Here is an 18,735-nt window from a genome sequence, read left to right on the forward strand (position 1 = left end):
GGTAGGTATTTTATGTGTTGTTTTTTATCATGAAGCACAGATGGTTGACTTTGTTCAGGGACCAGGCATCACTGGGAAAACTCAGGTTATGGCAGTACAGCTAAACTGTGTTCTCCTGCTTACAGCTGTAGTTTAATTTATCCATTTACTACCTCTCAAGGCCAAATTTCACATTTTGCATCTGCAGTCAGGCTGGGCCTTGGCTATGCTGTTAGTTACTTGTTATTCTCAGTCACTGCTGTAATCTCACTTATTTGTAGCCAAGCTGTTGAATGTACAGTGATGTGCTTTCAAGAGATTACCCTGAAAAAATGAAAGAACTTAATTTTTTTCTTAATGGTCACCAATTAGATTAAAAAAGCAATATAAGCAAGACAATAAATAAACTGAATTTATATGAATTAACATTGAATATTTTTGTTTCATAGTCTGCAGTCTGGAAACATGACCACTTGCACTAGGCTAGTGTCATTGATTTCTGTTGCTCAGATAAGCATAAAAAAAGTCTGAGGTGAGGAGGGAGCTTTTATTAGGCCAACAAACAGGCTCAGGAAAAACAACAAAGTAACTTATCAGCCAGCCTACAAAAAGGCATTACCTCTCCCTACTAACCTGGCCTTGCTTATATCATGGCACTAAATTCACTACTCAAATATTTCTCATCCTAGCCACCAAATTTTACATTTACTAGAAGTCCAAGAGCAGCCTCGGCTTATAATTGATTTTGTTAACTAAACAAGATTTTCAGTGCACAAGGGCAGAGAAAGCATGAGAACACTGGTACTGGAAACACAGCTTGTGTAATTTGGCCAGCACAGGCTTTGAATCTGCGAGTTTCCCCACCCCCACATGCTGCAGTCCCAGCATCCACGGAGAATCCCCAGCAGCAAAACGATGGGCCTTGGGACCAAATTACCTCCCTGACACTGCCCAGAATTACCATCGCCAGAGTGGGTGGGTCTGTATCCCAAATAACTGATTGGAGAGACGAGCTGCCTCCCCTGCAGGCACTCGGGATTCCTTGGGGACTCCTGAGAGGAGGCAGCAGCAAGCTCCTGAAGTGGCTGAAAATCATCTTTAATTCCACACTCACTACCACGGCACTGAATTAGGAGAGCACTTTCTGTGAGGCTGGAGGAATAATTGCATCCCATGGATCAGACTATGAACGGGTAATGCATAGCCACGGGGCCATGTAGGCATTTTCCCTGCAGCATCCTCGAAGTCTGGAGAGGCCTAATAAACTGCTAACAAGAACCATTGTAGGTATATAGCTATTAAGTATATAACCCTGCTTTGTCAGCTGCAGAGTAAACATAGCCACATAAATGTGGTGACTTTCCAGCATCCTTGTTATTAGCAGCAGCTCAGGCATCCCCCGTGAGCTTCTTGTTGAGACAGAAAAGCAGGAAAATATTCTTGACATTAATTCCTAGCCTATTTTTGTTTAGAGTAGCCACATAACTCCTCCTCCCTGCCTCGAGGCGGTGTCAAAAGCAAAAACCAGAATTACAGACAAATGAGCCTCAGCCCCAGTGCTCCAGCAGGACAGGGCTCTGTGCTCAGCCTTTCCAGCTAAAGCTCTCCTCTGCCCCTCCCAGCACAGCCTCCAGCACCAGCGGCTGTGGGTGAGCCCAGCTCCCCAGGGATGGATCCTATACAACATGCTTGGCCCAGCTGTGGATTCAGGCCTGGATTCAGGGTCCCCTCCTCTGCCACCCTCACTGCTTTCTTGCATCCACTTCTGCTGTAAGGGCTTGGGCTGACTTCAAGCACGCAGTGGAATTCAGTTTACATTTAACAGTGAACAAGTGAGGCAGAGCCACCTTCATTCTTCAGGGGAACCACTGCACCAGCATCCAGGCTGGCTTTCAGGAAGGTTAATTCTCATTAACTTTTGAGGGCACTCATGTTGCTGCAGCCTATGTTGTTCCTTAGCTGCACCAGACCAGAGCGGCAGAGGCCACGTCTGTGGCTCCATGGTGCTGTAAATAAATGCTAAACCTGTGTTTTAATGGTGGCAGGTGGGCAGCAGCTGTTACTGCTGAATGCCCAGCAGACTGGTGTTGCTCTCAGAAGGGAAGGCACTGAATAACCTAAAGATATTGTTGTCTGCAACAAGCACTTTCTTTCATAAACACCACCTGAAAAAAAAAATCAACCAGCCAACCAACTAAATAAGTTGTACATTGGAAATAGACAATGAAAAGGCTTTCCTTTGCCCCTGCTCTGGGCACCAGGCTGTCAGATTCTATGGGAGGGGAAAATAAGACATTACATGATGGGAAAGAGCATTTTAGAGAAAGGAAAGGCAGGATACAGAATAAAATGCATAATTCATGGCTTGTGAAAGCCTTGAGGCAAGACCTTTCTAATTGCTAATTGCTTTGCTGAGGAATAGGCCAGAAGCCATAAGAATGACTCCTACAGCCAGGCAAATGAATGCATACAGCATTGCAACATCCACCCAGGGGCTTCCACATCACCCCTCCTGTACAGGTGTGCTCCTGGCTCACCTGGGAACAGCCAGCCCAGGACAGGTGCATGGGATACCAGGCTGCTCTGAGGATCTAGGTTCAATTTTGGTATGTAGTTCTGTACATTCAGGTTTTCAAACTGCAGCCAGAGGTATTTATATAAACTGTCTGCAGCCACAGTACAGCCCTTGGAGGACCCTCACTGTGTGCTCAGAGCCTTAGCATGCAACTCTGTGCATGTGAGACAGGCAGAGATGAGCAGTTTCTCCACTGCAGTAGCCAGATTTAGCCTCACTGAGCTCAATGGCAAAAAATTCAGTGGGTGCAAGATCAGATCCCAGTTGCAGGCAAAGAAATTCATATGCCAAGTAGGAAGGATAAAGGCAAGCTTAACAGCTTATAGTTACTGAGGTCTGCACAAGTGCATGGTTTGGTGGATTTAAGTCATGAACAAAGCATCAAAGTCTTTTAGCTTCCTATATTATAACTACCTCCTCCTCCACATCCCCAGTGAGCAGCTTTGGATTTTTTCATCCCAGCAGGCAAAATCATAGGGTTTTGTCTGCCTACATGTTCAAGACTCTCCTACTGACATTCTCTCATTTCTGAAAACGCTGCTCCAGCCAATTCTCTGATAATATTCTGCTGACCACCACCAGCCACTGCTCTTGTTAAACTTCACCAGAATTTTGTCTTAAGGACCTAAGAAAGGTTTTGCTATTGCTGTTTCAAATTTGTTACCAAATCAAATAAGAGTCATTCACTGTGTCTGAAGAAAGATGGACTTGCCTCCAAAGCATAGGGATCAGGCAACTTCTTTCTCCAGCAGCTTGTCCAGCTTGCAGTCCCTTCAGCCCCCTTCCAGCCCCAGCATCTTCTTGCTGTCCTGTTTTAACTGTCTTCCCCTGCAGTGTCCTCAGAGAAGTCTAACCCCTCAACTGATACTCTGAATCCATCAAAAAAAAATCTCTTTTAGAGCCCTTTCCTTCCCCTTTGGTATTATTTACTGATGTATCAAAACTGACATAAAAGCTCATTAATAAAACACAGATCTGTATCTTCCATAAAGCAGCTTATCTCCATGAGATTGAAGAAGTAAAACTACTGAAAATACAAGAAAATAAAATATGTCTTTTAATAGTTCTTTGCTCAGTCATACTACATCAATTAATTTACTGAAGCAGATTATATTTTTACTGCTAAAATATTTATTTTATTACTTAAAGATGTTCCATCTATTTTTCAGTGTCAAGAGTATGAAAAATAAGAACTTGACTGAGATGAAGAAAGAATAAGATCATCAGAGATCCCTGGGCTTGACAGGTTTCATGGGGAAACCATCAGTACCAGCTTGTGAGTATGAATGAAGCTATCCGTTTATATGATAGTGGTATAAAGTTTCAGAGCATATAAAACACTTTTTTTGTAATGCTTCAAATTACATAATGGTTAAAAGACAGACTGCTTTGCAATACCTTCTGTACAAGAATCATAACTATTATTCCATAGATACAAGAGAAGTGACAGTGAAGGCAGGAGAATTTAAACAGCAGTTCAGACATCAGTGGTGAAGTAGAGTGAAACTGAGGATCCCCAGCCTTAGATCAGACTAAAACACCAATCCTAGCCCTACAGGCAAATAACCCCTAAGCTACTTTATAACTGATGTGCAACATGATTCAAACCAAGCTGCAACACACCTGCCTGTAACATTTTATCCCTTAATGCTACTGTCCCTTAGGTTTTGACATCTACAAGCGGCATGCAAGGAACTCAGTTTCCCCAAGGCCAGAGGTTCCAGCCCAAATAAGCCAATGAATGTCAAAGCATAAAGAAGTGAAAGTGGGAACAACATAAAAATGTCACTTAATCCGTGAGTTCCACCTTTAATAAGTGTTGGTAGCTCCCACATTGGATGTAAGGTAAATAAGCATTAGCAGTAAGTAGCGTTTGGTGTAGATTTATTTATTTTATTCTGTGACCTCTCCATGTGGTCCAAGAGAGAAGGCAGTAAAAGCAGAACGGTTCTATTGCAATCATAACACAAAGAACTGTCTTTCACTTCATGCAAAGAATACTAGCACAGATGGTGAATCCACATTTTGCAGGAAAATCCATGTGCTCCCACATTAATGAGACATGGGTTAGAAGAACACAGTATTATACACTGTCGTCATTATGTCAAAAGTGATTTGTTGCCCAAGCTTAGGTATCCAGATGGTACCAAAAATACTCCAAACTTTCTATAAGCACAGAGCTTTCACTATAATTAAAAAATGGTTTCAGAAAATATACTGGTTTCTCTGAGCATTTCTCATTCACTTTTAACTGCTGAATATGCCTAAAGTATCGCAGTAGTTTAGGACAAGAAGGACATATATGCACTGGAACACCTCAAAAGGCAGAGTTGGGGAGTAATAGCATGGGAGAAGGGAGAAGGGCAGAACCAACACATTCCAAAGCACAGAAAAGAGGGAACCAGGAAGCCAAGAATTGTATGGTGCATCCTTGGTGGATACTAGCAAGGTCTTCAAAAGAGAATCATTCTCTGGTCATAAAGAATGACACAAAAGCAAAATTACAGAACTAAGTGTTCTGTATTCAAACCATTAAAATTAGCTCCAATGAGGAGCAATGGCCCCTTCTGATTCAGATCAGATTTAATCCCCTCTGTCCACGATGGGTTTATCCATATGGGAGCCGAAGCAGTTGGATTTTATAACTAAGTTCCATTATTAGCACACTTTATTTTCCGATAGGAGCCTCAAAAATCTTCATAAAAGCTTGCAGTGAAAGAATTGCTTTCTTTTCACTTCACTATAGCTGACTCCCACAGGTTAGACTGTATTTTTTCTCTTCAAAGCAAATTGTACAGCTTCTCTTAAAAAGCTCACATTTGAAAAAACAGCCTAGAAAACACCAGGCTAAATTTGACACGTTTTCCTTATGTTTCAAAGCCAGAGAAGGGTTTTTCTGGAAGAAAATTATGCCTTTTCTACTCAAGAAGACTGAAAATCTGCTGCAGAAAAAAAAATGGGTGGAAAATAAACTGCCAGGACAGTATGTGGGTGGCAGGATTCAGTCTTTAATCTGACAGGTGTATGTCAGCACTTCTTCACAAACATACCTATAAGGAATCTCATGGTTTTCCTCTTGTTATTGTACTGTTTCCTAATGAAAGCCCTTGTTTATTAGGTTAGCTTCCTGCCAGTCTCTTTTTCCGATGTCCAAAAAGTGAACAGGTTAACAAAACAAGAAAAGCTGACGCCTTTCATCATCGATGTATTTTCTCTTTTTAGTGTCTCAAGCAAATTAATCTCAAATTCAAAATCATGTTGTCAGCATGCAGTAGACAATGTGGTCCAAAGACAGATTTACAGGCTGGTAACTAAGGAGCAGACACAGGAGGTGGCTGCCCAGCTGATGGATATAAATAGTAAAATCCTAGTCAACAGGATATTATTGTTCTTTGGGGTTCCCAAAGAAGCCATAAGTGATGGATCAGCTCCTACGCACATGCTGATCACAAGCCAGTGCCTGTGTGCAGAGGGAAGAACCTGCCCAGGGAAGCCTTGGGGCTATTTCAGGACTTACCAAGCCTCAGCACTTCCCGTGCTCTGGTGGGAAGGAAGATTGAGAAGGTGGGAAGAAAGTGCTCACCAAAGCACCTGTCGTTTATTCATTCATCTTAGTATTAATAACTCACCTCTAAGAATGAGATTAAACAGAAATGCTTTCCTCTGCTCCTGCAATGACACCAAGCCTGGATGGAGATGACCAAACAAACGCCAAAGAGCTTGAGAAACTGGGAATAGAGACCAAAGAAGGAAAGGAATCTTCCAGGAGCAGGTCAGAATGGCTTATTTATCAAGCTGTAACTCCACAAGACACCAGCTTCAACTGGGTTCAAATCAAGGCAGCTCACGCTCTCAGATATCGCAGAGCTTCCATTATAAAGCACATTTAAAGGTTAGGCAATTAATTGCCTCATTCCTCTGTGACCTTTGCAGCAAAAAAACACAGAATCTGACTGCTGTCCTACTTCTAATTTTGTTTTTATTAACTCTCTGATTTCTTTTTCTTGCAGAACATATTGATCACCATGGGCAGACACACATCCTTCAATAGATATTTCCCTACATTCACACAGGACAATTGTGCCTCATCCATGCCCTCAGCAAGCTCTTCCTTGGTCTTCCTCTCTATCCCACCAAACTCTTTCAGACCTGTGCACAAGGCACACGGGTTTTAGGACAATGGATACAGCACTGGTCTCTGTTAAAATAACATTGGGATGATGTTGAGAACTGAACTGAAGAGCATGAATTGACAGCAAGTTCATGCTGGGATAAAATTTAATCTGATTCATTTATGCATGCAAGCAGAAAGCTTTTATTAGCATACATTTCTCAAAGAAAACAAATTATAGTTCCTGGAGATGTTCATCATTAATTACCCTCTTCCATCTAGCAGGAAGTTTTCTTCCCTCCCCAGCTTCACTTTATCTTCTTTCTAGAAACACATACTCAAAACAAAATAAACAAAACTTCTGTAACAAACTCAATGAACTGAAAGCATCGTACAAAGAGCCAGAGGGAGCACAGCTAATTTGGATCTTAACTGAGGTAATTCCAAAGCCCTCAGAGGAAAAAGGACTTTCTACCTGAAGATGATAACTAGTAACTCATAGAGATGATCAACATGAGACATCAAAAAATACATCTTCACAAATGGGGAAAAAGTAGAGCATAGCAGGTTTATTTCATTCTACAAACATTTTGTTCTTCTTGCATTTAAAACACCCCAAGTCAAGCCAAATGTAAATCTGATTGCATTTAACCTTCATACCAACTGGTGTGCACTGCACAGAACACCAACAAGCACATGCAAACCCAGAGGGGAACCAGCTGCCACCAAGCATGGGAGCACCACATGCTGGGGTGAAAGATGGGTCTGTAGCTCCATGGTAATTATCATCCTGTAAAGAATGACTACAGAGAAGGCAGTATATATGTGTTAGAGCTCATATGAATTGTTGGGGGACATTGTTAGCTTTTGCTGTAGCATAGTGAAGGAGAGAAGAATATGTGAAGAAAGGAATTTGGTCAGGTACTTCCAATGGTCACCTTGAAAAGAGAGTATCAAGATTCAAGGCCTGCTCCACCAAAATTTCCCATTTTCATACATAGAAAAGCATGTCATTAGATTGTCTGGATAACTTTGAAATCAATCCTCTGGCTTTCATGTGTCTTTTATCCTCAAATCTAACTTGAGGGTATCATCTAGAGAAATATATTAAAACCATGAGACACTCAAACACTAAAAAACCAGAAATAAATCCCTGCTAGAATGTAGTAGGAACACATTTCAGTTTTAGTCAAGACAAACACAAAGTAAGAAAGAAAGCCTAGTGACATCAATATGATCAGAGTACCAGAACTCAAATTTGGACCCTCTCTGTAAAACCAGAATTCCTAAATGCTACTTCCACATCCTAACAGTCCCTTCATTCTTCTTTGGGGTTGCTGCATGCAAGAATACACATGTGTAGCAGGACCAGAAAGCCAAGAAGAAGTGGGCAGCCCCTGCCAATCCTTCTGTCACGTGGCCATCACATTAGCACATTACGCTGTATTTTCCATGCAGCTCCTGTGTTTAGGCTCCAAAACTGATCATTAGTATGATAAATGAAATGAGTGGAAACTTTGGCTCAAAGAGCCCAAACTGCTGCAGCTCTGAAGTCAGTCACTCTTTCTAAGCTTTGGTTCATTAGTGAAATGAGAATATAAGAGGTCAAGTGAACATTCAGTCCATAATTAAGTGCCTAAATGACAAAGCTGTTTACTGGCTTGAGTGACGCAGCAAGGGGGTCTCATCAGTGCTTGCTGTGGGCATCCAGACCTCTTCTGCAACTGGCTTTCGTAATCAGTGTCAGCATAAAAGCAAAGGACTCACTATGCGTGAAAAAAGCTGAGATCCTGCATGAGAAAAATTGCTCTAGAGCCATCTGTGGGATGGGCAATGAAATAATGCTTCGACTTTTCCCAAAATTAAAGGGTGTCAAGGACTTGAAAAGTACTAAGGTCTGACCAGTTAAAATCTGAATACAGCTTGCTGTATTAATTAGTTTACAAACAGTTTTCAGACAGATGGATATCATCTTCCCAGACCTCCTCAGCTACACTGGGATCTCTCAGAACGGCCCCTCTGGGCTCTGCCTGGGTGTGGACAGGCAGTGTGCACTGTCCTTCTCCTGCAGAAAGGGGCTCCCATGGCCAGGGTCAACCCATCAACCACTTCCTGACTTCACAGGAGTCACACCGCTGCAACCTCCAAATTCTTCAATTAAAATAAACTCATGATGAGTGATACAGTAAGCTGCAGCCTAGACAAGGGATTTTACAGCATCCCTTAGCTGTGCTAGCAACCAGGACATGGTGCTTCCTCTCTTCATACACACAGTTGTTGAATGAAGATCTCCTATCTTCTTTAATTTTTCTAATAAGGGTAAGGAAACACATAATGGTTTGAAGTTTTCAAAGGCCAACGCTGAATACGTCAAGAAGACTCTCTACCTTCATAAGAAAAATATAGTTTAGCCAGTAAAAATACATACTCTGTGTTTTTTCCAGTGTCAATAACCAAACAACTTCTGCACAAAGACTGAGCACAAGTTCTTTTAGCCAACATTAGGTCCCTTAACAGCTTTCTTCTCTATAATGGGAAGAAACAGAAAAACTCAGGCAGGAGTCTAAAACTTCAAATCACCCCTTGTCCTGTACCCAGACAGACCTTAAAAAAACCTCAATCAACCAACCCCAAGAAACCAAAACAACAACAAAACCCCCCAACCAAACAAGAAAAACAAACAAAAAATGGGGGAAAAATGAGAGCAACAGGAACTAAATGTTGTTCAGAGGCATTAATCATCAGTCCAGGAAGTCCCCTACACAGCCTGAAACCTGAGAAGAAGGAGAAGAACCAAATGTTTCCCAGCTACTCTTAACTCTTACTCTTGGAATCTCTCAGGTTTTGTACCAGAAACAGGCCTATGGAGTACCTTATCAAACAGGGAGAGTCATTGGGAATTTTGTGTCTGAAAGATCATCTCATTTGGGCAGGATTTTTATGTTTCACCAAGTTTAAGTATGACATGCAAGTGCTGGCCACAGTCCCTCCTGCACTATCTAGGTTTCTGAGGAACACACTCTTCCCCTTGGCCTGCTTCTGTTTGCTTTGTTACTCTCCCTGGGCAAACAGCCCAGACAGATTTATATTTCATTCCTTGTATTTAAGACAGTAAGTCTGAAGTGGATATTTCATTCTACGTTATTTATAAATGCTATATCTTTATTAAGTTGCAACTGAAGTTCATGTTTATCATGAACATTAATAAGAGCCAGAAAACTTTAATCATGTGTCCAGATGCAGTCATATGAAGGATCAGATTTTAAGTTATCTTCACTGGCATTGCTTTCATTTGTCACAGAGCCAGGTCTCTCTTGCCCTTCCCATTTCTCACTGAGCCAAGAGAAGCATAATCAGCCCTCAGTTGTGAACTACCCTGACTGAATACACCAAATACCTACTGGCATACATTAGGGGGTTCTTCAAAAAGACCGAAACAAAATTGCAAAGTACTTCTATCTGGCCATTAGTGCACAACAGAAAGACAGCCTGTGCACGTAACTGCTCCTCTGCTTTGGCTGCAGTTGAGAGCTTCAGCTGGAGCCCTGTGAAATGGACACTTCAGGCTGGGATATGACTCTCACAGCACAGGAATAACACATGGGCTACCAACCTATGGGGGTTCAGTGCACTGTTATGTGCTTCCTTGAAGAAAACTTAGGGAAAACAGGCTGGATGAGTAAAAATGTATCTGGGCCATTCCATGGGTATGGCTAAGGTACCTCTAACCTTAGCAGGGCTCAAGAGGAGCTCAGACACGTGCAGCATCTAAACAGATGTGTTTCCTGGTAATGGACACCACACAGGAGCAGCTTTGGACACTACAAAATGCACTCATCTCCACAGTCCTAATTATGATAAAGTGAAGATCCAAAAGGGTGAATGCATTAAATATAATGAGGACTGGAATACAAATTTTGTTTTTAAAATGAACCCTGTGACAATGTATTTAATGAGCCTTTATTTTGTAAACAACTGGAGTTATACTACCAATTACACTACTAAAAGAGGAAAAACATAATGAAACAAATCAACACTAGATTTGCTAGAAAGTCTAGAAAGATCTCATTTCTGACTGCTAACAGTAAGAGATGCTAATATTAAAATATAAAAACCAAGGTAGCTCATTCTTCACAAAAATACTAGGTCTGAATTACATTGACCAGCATCAGGAGTAACTTTCAAGATACTAGAGCATAAACCACATTTTAATTTATGTCTGACATTAATTAGTGGAAAGTTAATAGACTCCCTCAAAATATTACGTTATTGTAATAAATATGTCTTGAATCATGCTATCAAATTAAGTAATGGGCAGAGGATTAGAGTTATCTTTTAAGTGTTTTTGATAACATCTATTCAGATTCAGTGGGATTTCTGGTTTTAGAAAGAAATCCTCTGCTTAAAGCTTACAGGTCCACAGGCATTCACTCTGTAGAAATCCAGGCTGCTGCTATTACAACCATCCCCAGAAGATGCCAATTTAAACTTTTATTTGTGGCTATACAGCCTCAAACTACAGCTAAAATACAGCTCAGATCTCTGCACAGAAATATGCAGCGATTACAATGAAGTAAAATTCGTCCTCCAATCCTCCACCTACAGTCCCTGTATTTAACTAGTTGGGGAGATATAAAAATAGAATAACAGGTACAGAGACATGTAGAAAAAGACTCTTATTTCTTATAAGGTGCTGTGATGCCCTTCACCACCCAGCACTGACCCACATCTCACTGCTTATCTAATAATATCTACTCTTGAATACATTTTTAAGATAATTTTGACTTCTACATGACAAGACAGATATTTGGCTCTTTCCCTTTAGACATATGCCTTAAGAATCATTCTGAAACAACAGTAGGCTTCAACAACTTAGGACATAAACAAATAATGTCTAAATGGACACTGACAAGCCAAAATGCCCAAGGTTGCTTTTTCTAGTCCAACAGAAGTCTGTCTCTAAAAGTGGAAAAAGGAAATCAAGTCATCTCTTTGTAGTATTTTCAAAACAAGTGCTACAGATACTTCAGAAGGCAAGTGGCATAACCTTGAAATTGTCCTTAGGAGAAAGAAATTTGTTTGAATTTCTGTCCAAGTCAAGTGGACAAAACCATCACTAGTTTTAACACAGTGTTTTGAAGACTGTCATTTTTAAACCATGATTTCAGGCAAGTGATATGATCTGAGGTCTCACCAGCTCTCCTAATGCTGAGGCTGGTCAGCACTTGAACAACAGCTCACCCAGGAAAGGCAGAGAAGGTGATGTTGGTATGTGACAGCACATCAACCCCATGCCTCGGGTCAGGTCCATGCAGCTGCCAGAGTCTCTCTTCAGACAAAGTGTCAGTACTCAAGTGAGTTCCTGGGACTGTGGAGCTACTGGGCATGATTTGAATTTGGTGTCATTTCACCCATTCAGTGGGACAGAGAGCCCAGACTTCTAATTTGTTAGAGAAATTAGGCACTAAACTTGTTAAAACTGCATGCTGAAACATGCAATCTGCACTTCCTTTCACCTCTTACTGCTCCTTTATTTCAGTGCCAGGGTTTCCTCCATCTGGAGCAGGTAAGTCTTCCTTCCATTGCTGACAAACACTGTCAGATGAGTGACTGCCCTTACAAAGACCATCCCCACTAGGACACTTAAGGTTTCCAGCACTAACTTTGGCTTCCTATACCTGGATCTGAATCTTTATTTTCGGAGTTCACATTTATAATTCTCAGGCCGATTTAACTTCACTTTTATATGGAATAGGATCACTTTGTAGTTGCACAGTGCTTTGCCTAAGGTTCTCCTGACAATTTAATCTTTCCAAATGTCACCTGAACGTACAAAGAACTCCACTAAATGAACATGCCTACGGGCAGAATGAAATCCTGCTGAGTATGGTGACAAGTTATAGAAGAGTTAAAGTAATAAACAGTTACAGCACCTTACTTTTGTCAGAATGAATGGATATATTAACAAGGTTTCCTTCTACTTGTGAAATTTCTGTGTAGTTGAAAAGCATGTCAAACTATAGCAAACAAGTTGAATGCTGCTGTATCTTGTAATTAAAGGAAAAATATTACTCTCTGTAGTTAAGTGCAAAAGTAATTAAAATATGCCTTATACATAAATAAGAAGAAATGTACAGAGAGAAACATTTTCAAGTCTGACTATAGCACCCGCCTTTGGTTATCCATCAGCGATGCTGCCCCTGCAAAGTATAGAGATACTCTCACTGCCACAGTTAACTTCTGTCAGCTAAGCATTTGTATTACTTCTTGAGACAGAGGCTTCAGAATCTGTTACCTCATAAGACCTGAGATTCATGTTAGTGAATATTATAGTTCCTACTGTCCAAAGCTTATAAAGTCTAGATCTCAAGGATCCAAACAGCAAGACAAGCAAAATCAGAGAGTGCTGGGACTTCATGACTAAGTGATCCATCCAGAGATAGAAACTATGGCAAGGAACCAATGGGGCTGATATTGTTAAGGTTATTTCTTTCAGTCTGTCACCCTTTTCTCCCCCATTATTTCTGTCAGTGCTACAATACACTCCTGTGTAGCCCTCCAAATACTTTTGAAGGCCATGTACCCCTCAGCAGAGCAAGAATGAGAATCAAGAAAATAGTTAAATCTACAGAAACCAAGGAATAAACATGTACAGGTTTCTGTGAGTTCTGGATCACACCCTGAGAGAGTAGTGAAATAATGAGCAGCAGGACCTTGACTTGTCCTCTGATAGCAGAATGGTAGAGTTCTACCCCTCCAGCCTATCTACTTTATTAGAAATGAACAAAGTGAACGTTCAAACCGTAATTATTTTAAAGTTGTGGTAGCAGCACTTGTTTGCCAGAGATGAACAACACATCTAACTGCACAATTATTCATCTCTACATATTCCATTCCAAGGAATGTAAGGAAAGAGATGTACTACTCAACAGACATTTAGACTATTGCAAAGCACACAACCATCTAAAAGAGGATGAGGATGTTGCTTCTTTCTAGCAAGTGCAATTCACCACATAAGGAAGTATATTTTTGATGATCCTAAATCAAGCTTCCAGTAGGGAAGATTTTAAAATATTCTTGTATTGTAACAAAATGTTCCCAATGGTGTTATAATGAAAGAAAGAAACAGGAAAAAACCCATCTCCTGGCAGGAAATTAATTATTGAGCATTCCCCTGCTTGACGATGCACTCCTACATTCTGTGCAGGCTTTCCATTTTTCTCTCTCAATATGTGGAGAAATTCACTATGGAGAATATATAAACAGAACAAAGAGCACAAGGGTATCAGTTTATTAAATGCATTTAGAAACCGAACAGACCGGGAGGGAGGAACTTGGTTTGTGCATCACCACACCCAGTGTTTATTCCTTCTTTATATTCCTCTCTCCTCTTCTCCATTAGATTGTCACTTCTGCTTCTGTTCTCTGAAATCACCTCTGTTCAGAATGGAAGAATTGCACTTTTAGCATCACTTAGCTGACACAGTTTTGAAATGTCACTTCCTTCTCTTAAAAAATAAAATAGAAAATCTCTTGATGGAAAGGGAAGATAGAAGCCCATCATTTATATGCCTAAATATCAAGATGCAATTCCATTTTAAAAATCATTCTTTTTTCCACCCTCAAAGCCCAGCCCATTTAGTACATTTCACCCCTTGCTGTCAGTTTTAGTCTCCCTACGAAAAAGCTGAAAAACCTACAGAGGCATAAATAATTTCACTCATTAGTTACACAGTTACATGACAGAACATATAGTTCCTGAAGCTACTGCTGCAGCCAGCACATGTACTGACAACATCTTCTCAATTCAGTGGGATCACACCACTGCAAAAGCATCTTCATGAGAGCAGACACCTCCCAGAAACTGGCATCTTCGATTCTTCCTGGATGTGGAACAACCAAACTAGAGAGGGAAGGTGCAACAGACTGAAACAACATATGCTATCTTCAAATAGAATTCTATGTCAGCAATGCTCTATAGTTTAGCTAAGATACAATGAAGAAATTTTCAAGGGAAATAAACAATTTTCACTTTTAAACAAGGAGGCAGAAAGGGTATGGAAAACTACTACAGCAGATGTCTGTAGGGGTCCTGCAGAAACCCTAATACCAGTTAGGCTGTTCGGGAGCCTTTCTCACAGTCATCAGCACTTGGGCTCTTCCAGCTCCTCCAAGCTGGGCAGGATGGCTTGGACAGCATGGCTGTACTGCCTCTGTCTGCCTTGCACACCTCACATTTGCCTGCCTCTGTGCATCAGCCCAGAAGTCTCCACCTCTGCATGCAGACATGCCAGTGTTTGCATGTGTTGTTCATATCTGCAAATATTTGGCTGCTGCCTCCCATCCTCTCCTTGCTCCTTCTTGGGTCTACATTAACATGATGGGATCCCCAGAGACCAGGAGGCACCACACCATATGCAAAATGTCCCAGTGAATGGGAGCATCCTGGGATAAGACAAACCATCCACTTCACACTCTAAACACAGCTGGGGTTACAAGAGAGCGCTGCAGGAGCTGCAGATGCAGCAGCAGACGGGACCTCACTGCATGAGGTTCTCCATGTGGCTCCGGGCAGAAGGGCCCTCTCAAGGGTCTGATGGTGCTGATGGAAACTCTGCTGTCCTCACCTAGTTTCCATCCTAAACTCTTGACTTTCTAGCACATCAAACCTGTTATTGATTCTGCAACAGATAGAAATGATACTAGCAATGATTCAGATTGCATTGTTTTGAGAATGCATTTTGGATTATGAAGCAGAAGCAAGTTTAATTACTACATATGAGCATAGACCATATGCTGCCATTTTACAAGAAACTGTTCTGAAGAGAAGCACCATGCTCTGCCACCAAGCTCCTGAGCAACAAAAATCACACTCTCACGAGTATCAGACTCACCATCTGTAAAATGTTTTTCATCTCCAGAAGACAGTGTGAGAACTATGCATTATAAATCATATACTTTGTGACAGCTACTATCACTTGATTTGGAGCAACACCTTGGAACAAATGTTTTTTCTGCCCTATAAGAGCTTATGTGAAGCATGAAACTTCTTAAAAACCTATTTAATAGTGCAAGCAAGGTGATAATCAAGATATGGTTTGAAATTTCTCTTGGATGGTAAGGAGAGAACAGCAGGGTTTTTTCATGAACATAATGTCATTCAAAGGAATTTGCTCTGTAGGATGACATTCTCCTACACAACTACAGGAATGTTAGATGACGCTCTGTGCATCTGTATACATACTTTTGAAGTTCCAGAAAGGGAAATTCACCATTCTCTCACAAATGATTGAGTATTCCTTCTCAAAAATGCCCATGAATTAAGGATTAAACTTGGTTTTAATCACTATAGTTTTGAGCAACAAGAGATCAGAGGCAGGCCAGCCATGTTAACACAGAGAGTTGAAAGGGATTGAGACAGAAGCCAGAAACACAAAACTACAAAGTAATGAGAGGCAGTCAAAGCCCAAGAGGAATGCAACCTGGAATCAATGGCCCTAACCGTACTCAAAATCTGAATTTCAGAGGTTAGGATGATGCAGGTCAACATGATGTGGAGCAGCTCCATCAGCAGCTAACTGCATTAACACACTAGAGCTGAAAGAACAGCTAATGTCTTTTCTGATAAATTACGTATCTTCTATAATCAGTCCAAACCAAAACTAATTTTCAGCAATTGCACTGTTCTGCCAGTAGTCAGTGCCTTAATATAATTATGCATAGACAGGAAGAGATAATGACCTCTGATTCAAGTCTATTATTTTTATGGAACACGAAGATACATCACAGTGAGCTATTGATTAAAATCAGTGTGTTACATTTAACAAGTTGTTCTCCCATAAACCACTGCTGATTTTTTCCTCTTCCATCGAATCTTGCTGTATTTTCCAATCACGAGGAGTTACCTGGTGAGGGGCAAACATAACTTGGGAGGAAGTGCAACTCCTGCCACTACACTGATACCGATCTACCTTCAGAGCCAGGTATTTGCATCCCTTCCGCCTGCACAGCCTGTGGCAGAATAGGAGAGCATCTCGTAGATGATTTATCCAAAAGCCCAGTCCATGTTTATTCAACAGTAGCTTATTAGAAGATACATTAAATGGAGTCCCCTGATAGTCATCGGCTCCAACTCGCGGTGGTCCGGCTCCGGTGCCGTGCCCTGCCCGCGGCCGAGTGACCCCAGATGTCCCGGGGAGCGGCGGGCGGGCTCCGCCTGCACCTGGGGCGCCCCGGCCCGGCCCCCGGCTCCCGTCACCGCACGGCAGGGCAGGGCGAGCGCCGGCGCTCCCCGGCCACCCAGATGTCCCCGGAGCCCAGCCGGAGCCCGCAACCCCCGCCCCGACGGTGCTCGGGGAGGCCGTGGGTGGCAGCACCGCCCGGGGGGACACGGCAGTGCCACCCCCGCAGCATCCCCGGAGCCGCGGAGCCCCCGCGCCCGTCCGTGCCCCGGGACCCGCCGCCGCTCGCCGCAGCCCCGGGGCTCTCCGCGGCCGGACGGGCCGGCGCCGCTCGGGGGAAACTTTGGCCCCGCCGACCTCCTCCTCCCCCGGCCCCGCACCCGCGGCGCCCCCGCTCCGCGGAGCTGCGGGAGCCCGGGGGGCGGGCGGCGGAGGCAGGAGCGGCGCGGGGAGCAGCGGGGCAGGGGAGCGGGGCGGCGCGGGGGCGGAGGGAGGCGTTTCAGCGGGGGTGTCGGTTTACCTTGGAGGTTCTGCACTCGGATGTCGCTGATGTGCCCGATGAGCTCCTCGCGCTGGAACCAGTCCCACTCCTGCCCGGCCATAGGGACGCGGGGCCGGGGCCAGGGGGGCGGCGGGAGCCGGCGGCACCGCCACCGCCGCCTTCACCGGCACCGACGGCGGGCGCGGAGCGGGCGGGGGGGCGGCCTCTGTCCGCGCCGGCTGCGCCCCGCCCCGCGTCCCTCCCTCCCTCCCTCCGCTCCCGTTCGCCGCCTCCCTCCCTCAGCCCGCCCGGCCGGGGGCGGCGGGGCGCTGGCGCGGGGCGGAGCGGGCGGGGGTCCGGCCGTGCCCCCGCCGCGGGCAGCGCCGCGCCCGCCGCCCCTTCCTCCCCTCAGCGGCTCCGGCCAGGCTCCGCAGCGGCCCCGCGGCGCGCCCGGCACGGCCCGCTCCGGCCGGCCCCGCTCCTGCCGCCCCCTCTCCGGCCGTCCCCGCTCCTGCCGCCCCCGCTCCGGCCGGCCCCTCAGGCGCAGGCGGCCGCGGTGCGCTCCCCGTAAAAACGCGCGTAGTGCCGAGGCGTGGGCACCGCGAGCAGCGTCCTCCCGCCGTACCTGGGGACCGGAGGAGGGTCGTCCCCAGAACAAGTGTCATGAACCCACGGCAACAATGGAAGAACGAATGTATGAGCAGGAGAGGGGTTTTCCTCGTGGGGATGAAAGCAGTGCCACTATACGTTAAAAGCACTAATAGTTGCATACTGATTTAGCTCGCCCTTGGTAGACTGTTCAGGCTCTCAAATTTCTTTTGAGGTGAATTCTCACATTGGCTGTCTTCATGTACACCGTTTTTCATCAGCCTTGGACATTAATTGTTACCAAGGCCCTTGAGTGTCGCTGAAATCTGTTCTCTACAAACCTGATGAGCAGCGTGAGCGTTTCATTTGCATACAAGGCGTTTCATTGCAATATACCACTATTTGTACCTTTGTGCCGGTAAACAGCAAATTTTGACATGATCGAGTCAAACAGGTATAGCATCAAGACTTAGAATAGCAAAACATAAGCAAAATCTACAGTTAAATATAAACAAACTGGGATCAAGAACTTGTGGCTCTTTCAAGTCTGAAGTGTTTATGTCAAGCGAACACTTCACACAACCAGTTGTTTCACCCAGCTCAGGAATGCAGCGCTCTTCCCACAGCCTCTTCTGCTGATTTTGCCATTACGACTCGAAATCAGATGGAGATGGTAAGAAGGCAAGGTCACCCCTTAAGCATCTAATAAGGATTCGTCACCACTATAACATGCATCCCAAAATGCAATTTCCGAGAGTCTGAGGCAGTCTTCAGCTGTTTACATATCAAGACTGGAAAGTTTTGCACAGGTTTAGTAATG

At 43.7% G+C, this 18,735-nt stretch overlaps 1 protein-coding gene across 2 annotated transcripts in view; it reads right to left on the reverse strand.

Moving 5' to 3' along the window:
* The window catches only part of CLMN (calmin), a 75,268-nt gene extending 57,683 nt beyond the window's left edge, over positions 1-17,585 (reverse strand). Inside the window, exon 1 of one of the 2 annotated variants that reach the window (XM_063399296.1) lies at positions 17,367-17,585. In XM_063399296.1, the coding sequence (XP_063255366.1) occupies positions 17,367-17,448 (82 nt within the window). In that variant the 5' untranslated portion in view covers positions 17,449-17,585. The remainder of the gene's footprint in view (positions 1-17,366) is intronic. The other variant, XM_063399295.1, reaches the window with a different exon arrangement.
* Between the last annotated feature and the right edge of the window lie 1,150 nt (positions 17,586-18,735).

The sequence above is a fragment of the Prinia subflava genome, chromosome 5, assembly GCF_021018805.1.
Source record: "Prinia subflava isolate CZ2003 ecotype Zambia chromosome 5, Cam_Psub_1.2, whole genome shotgun sequence".
Classification (NCBI taxonomy): domain Eukaryota; kingdom Metazoa; phylum Chordata; class Aves; order Passeriformes; family Cisticolidae; genus Prinia; species Prinia subflava.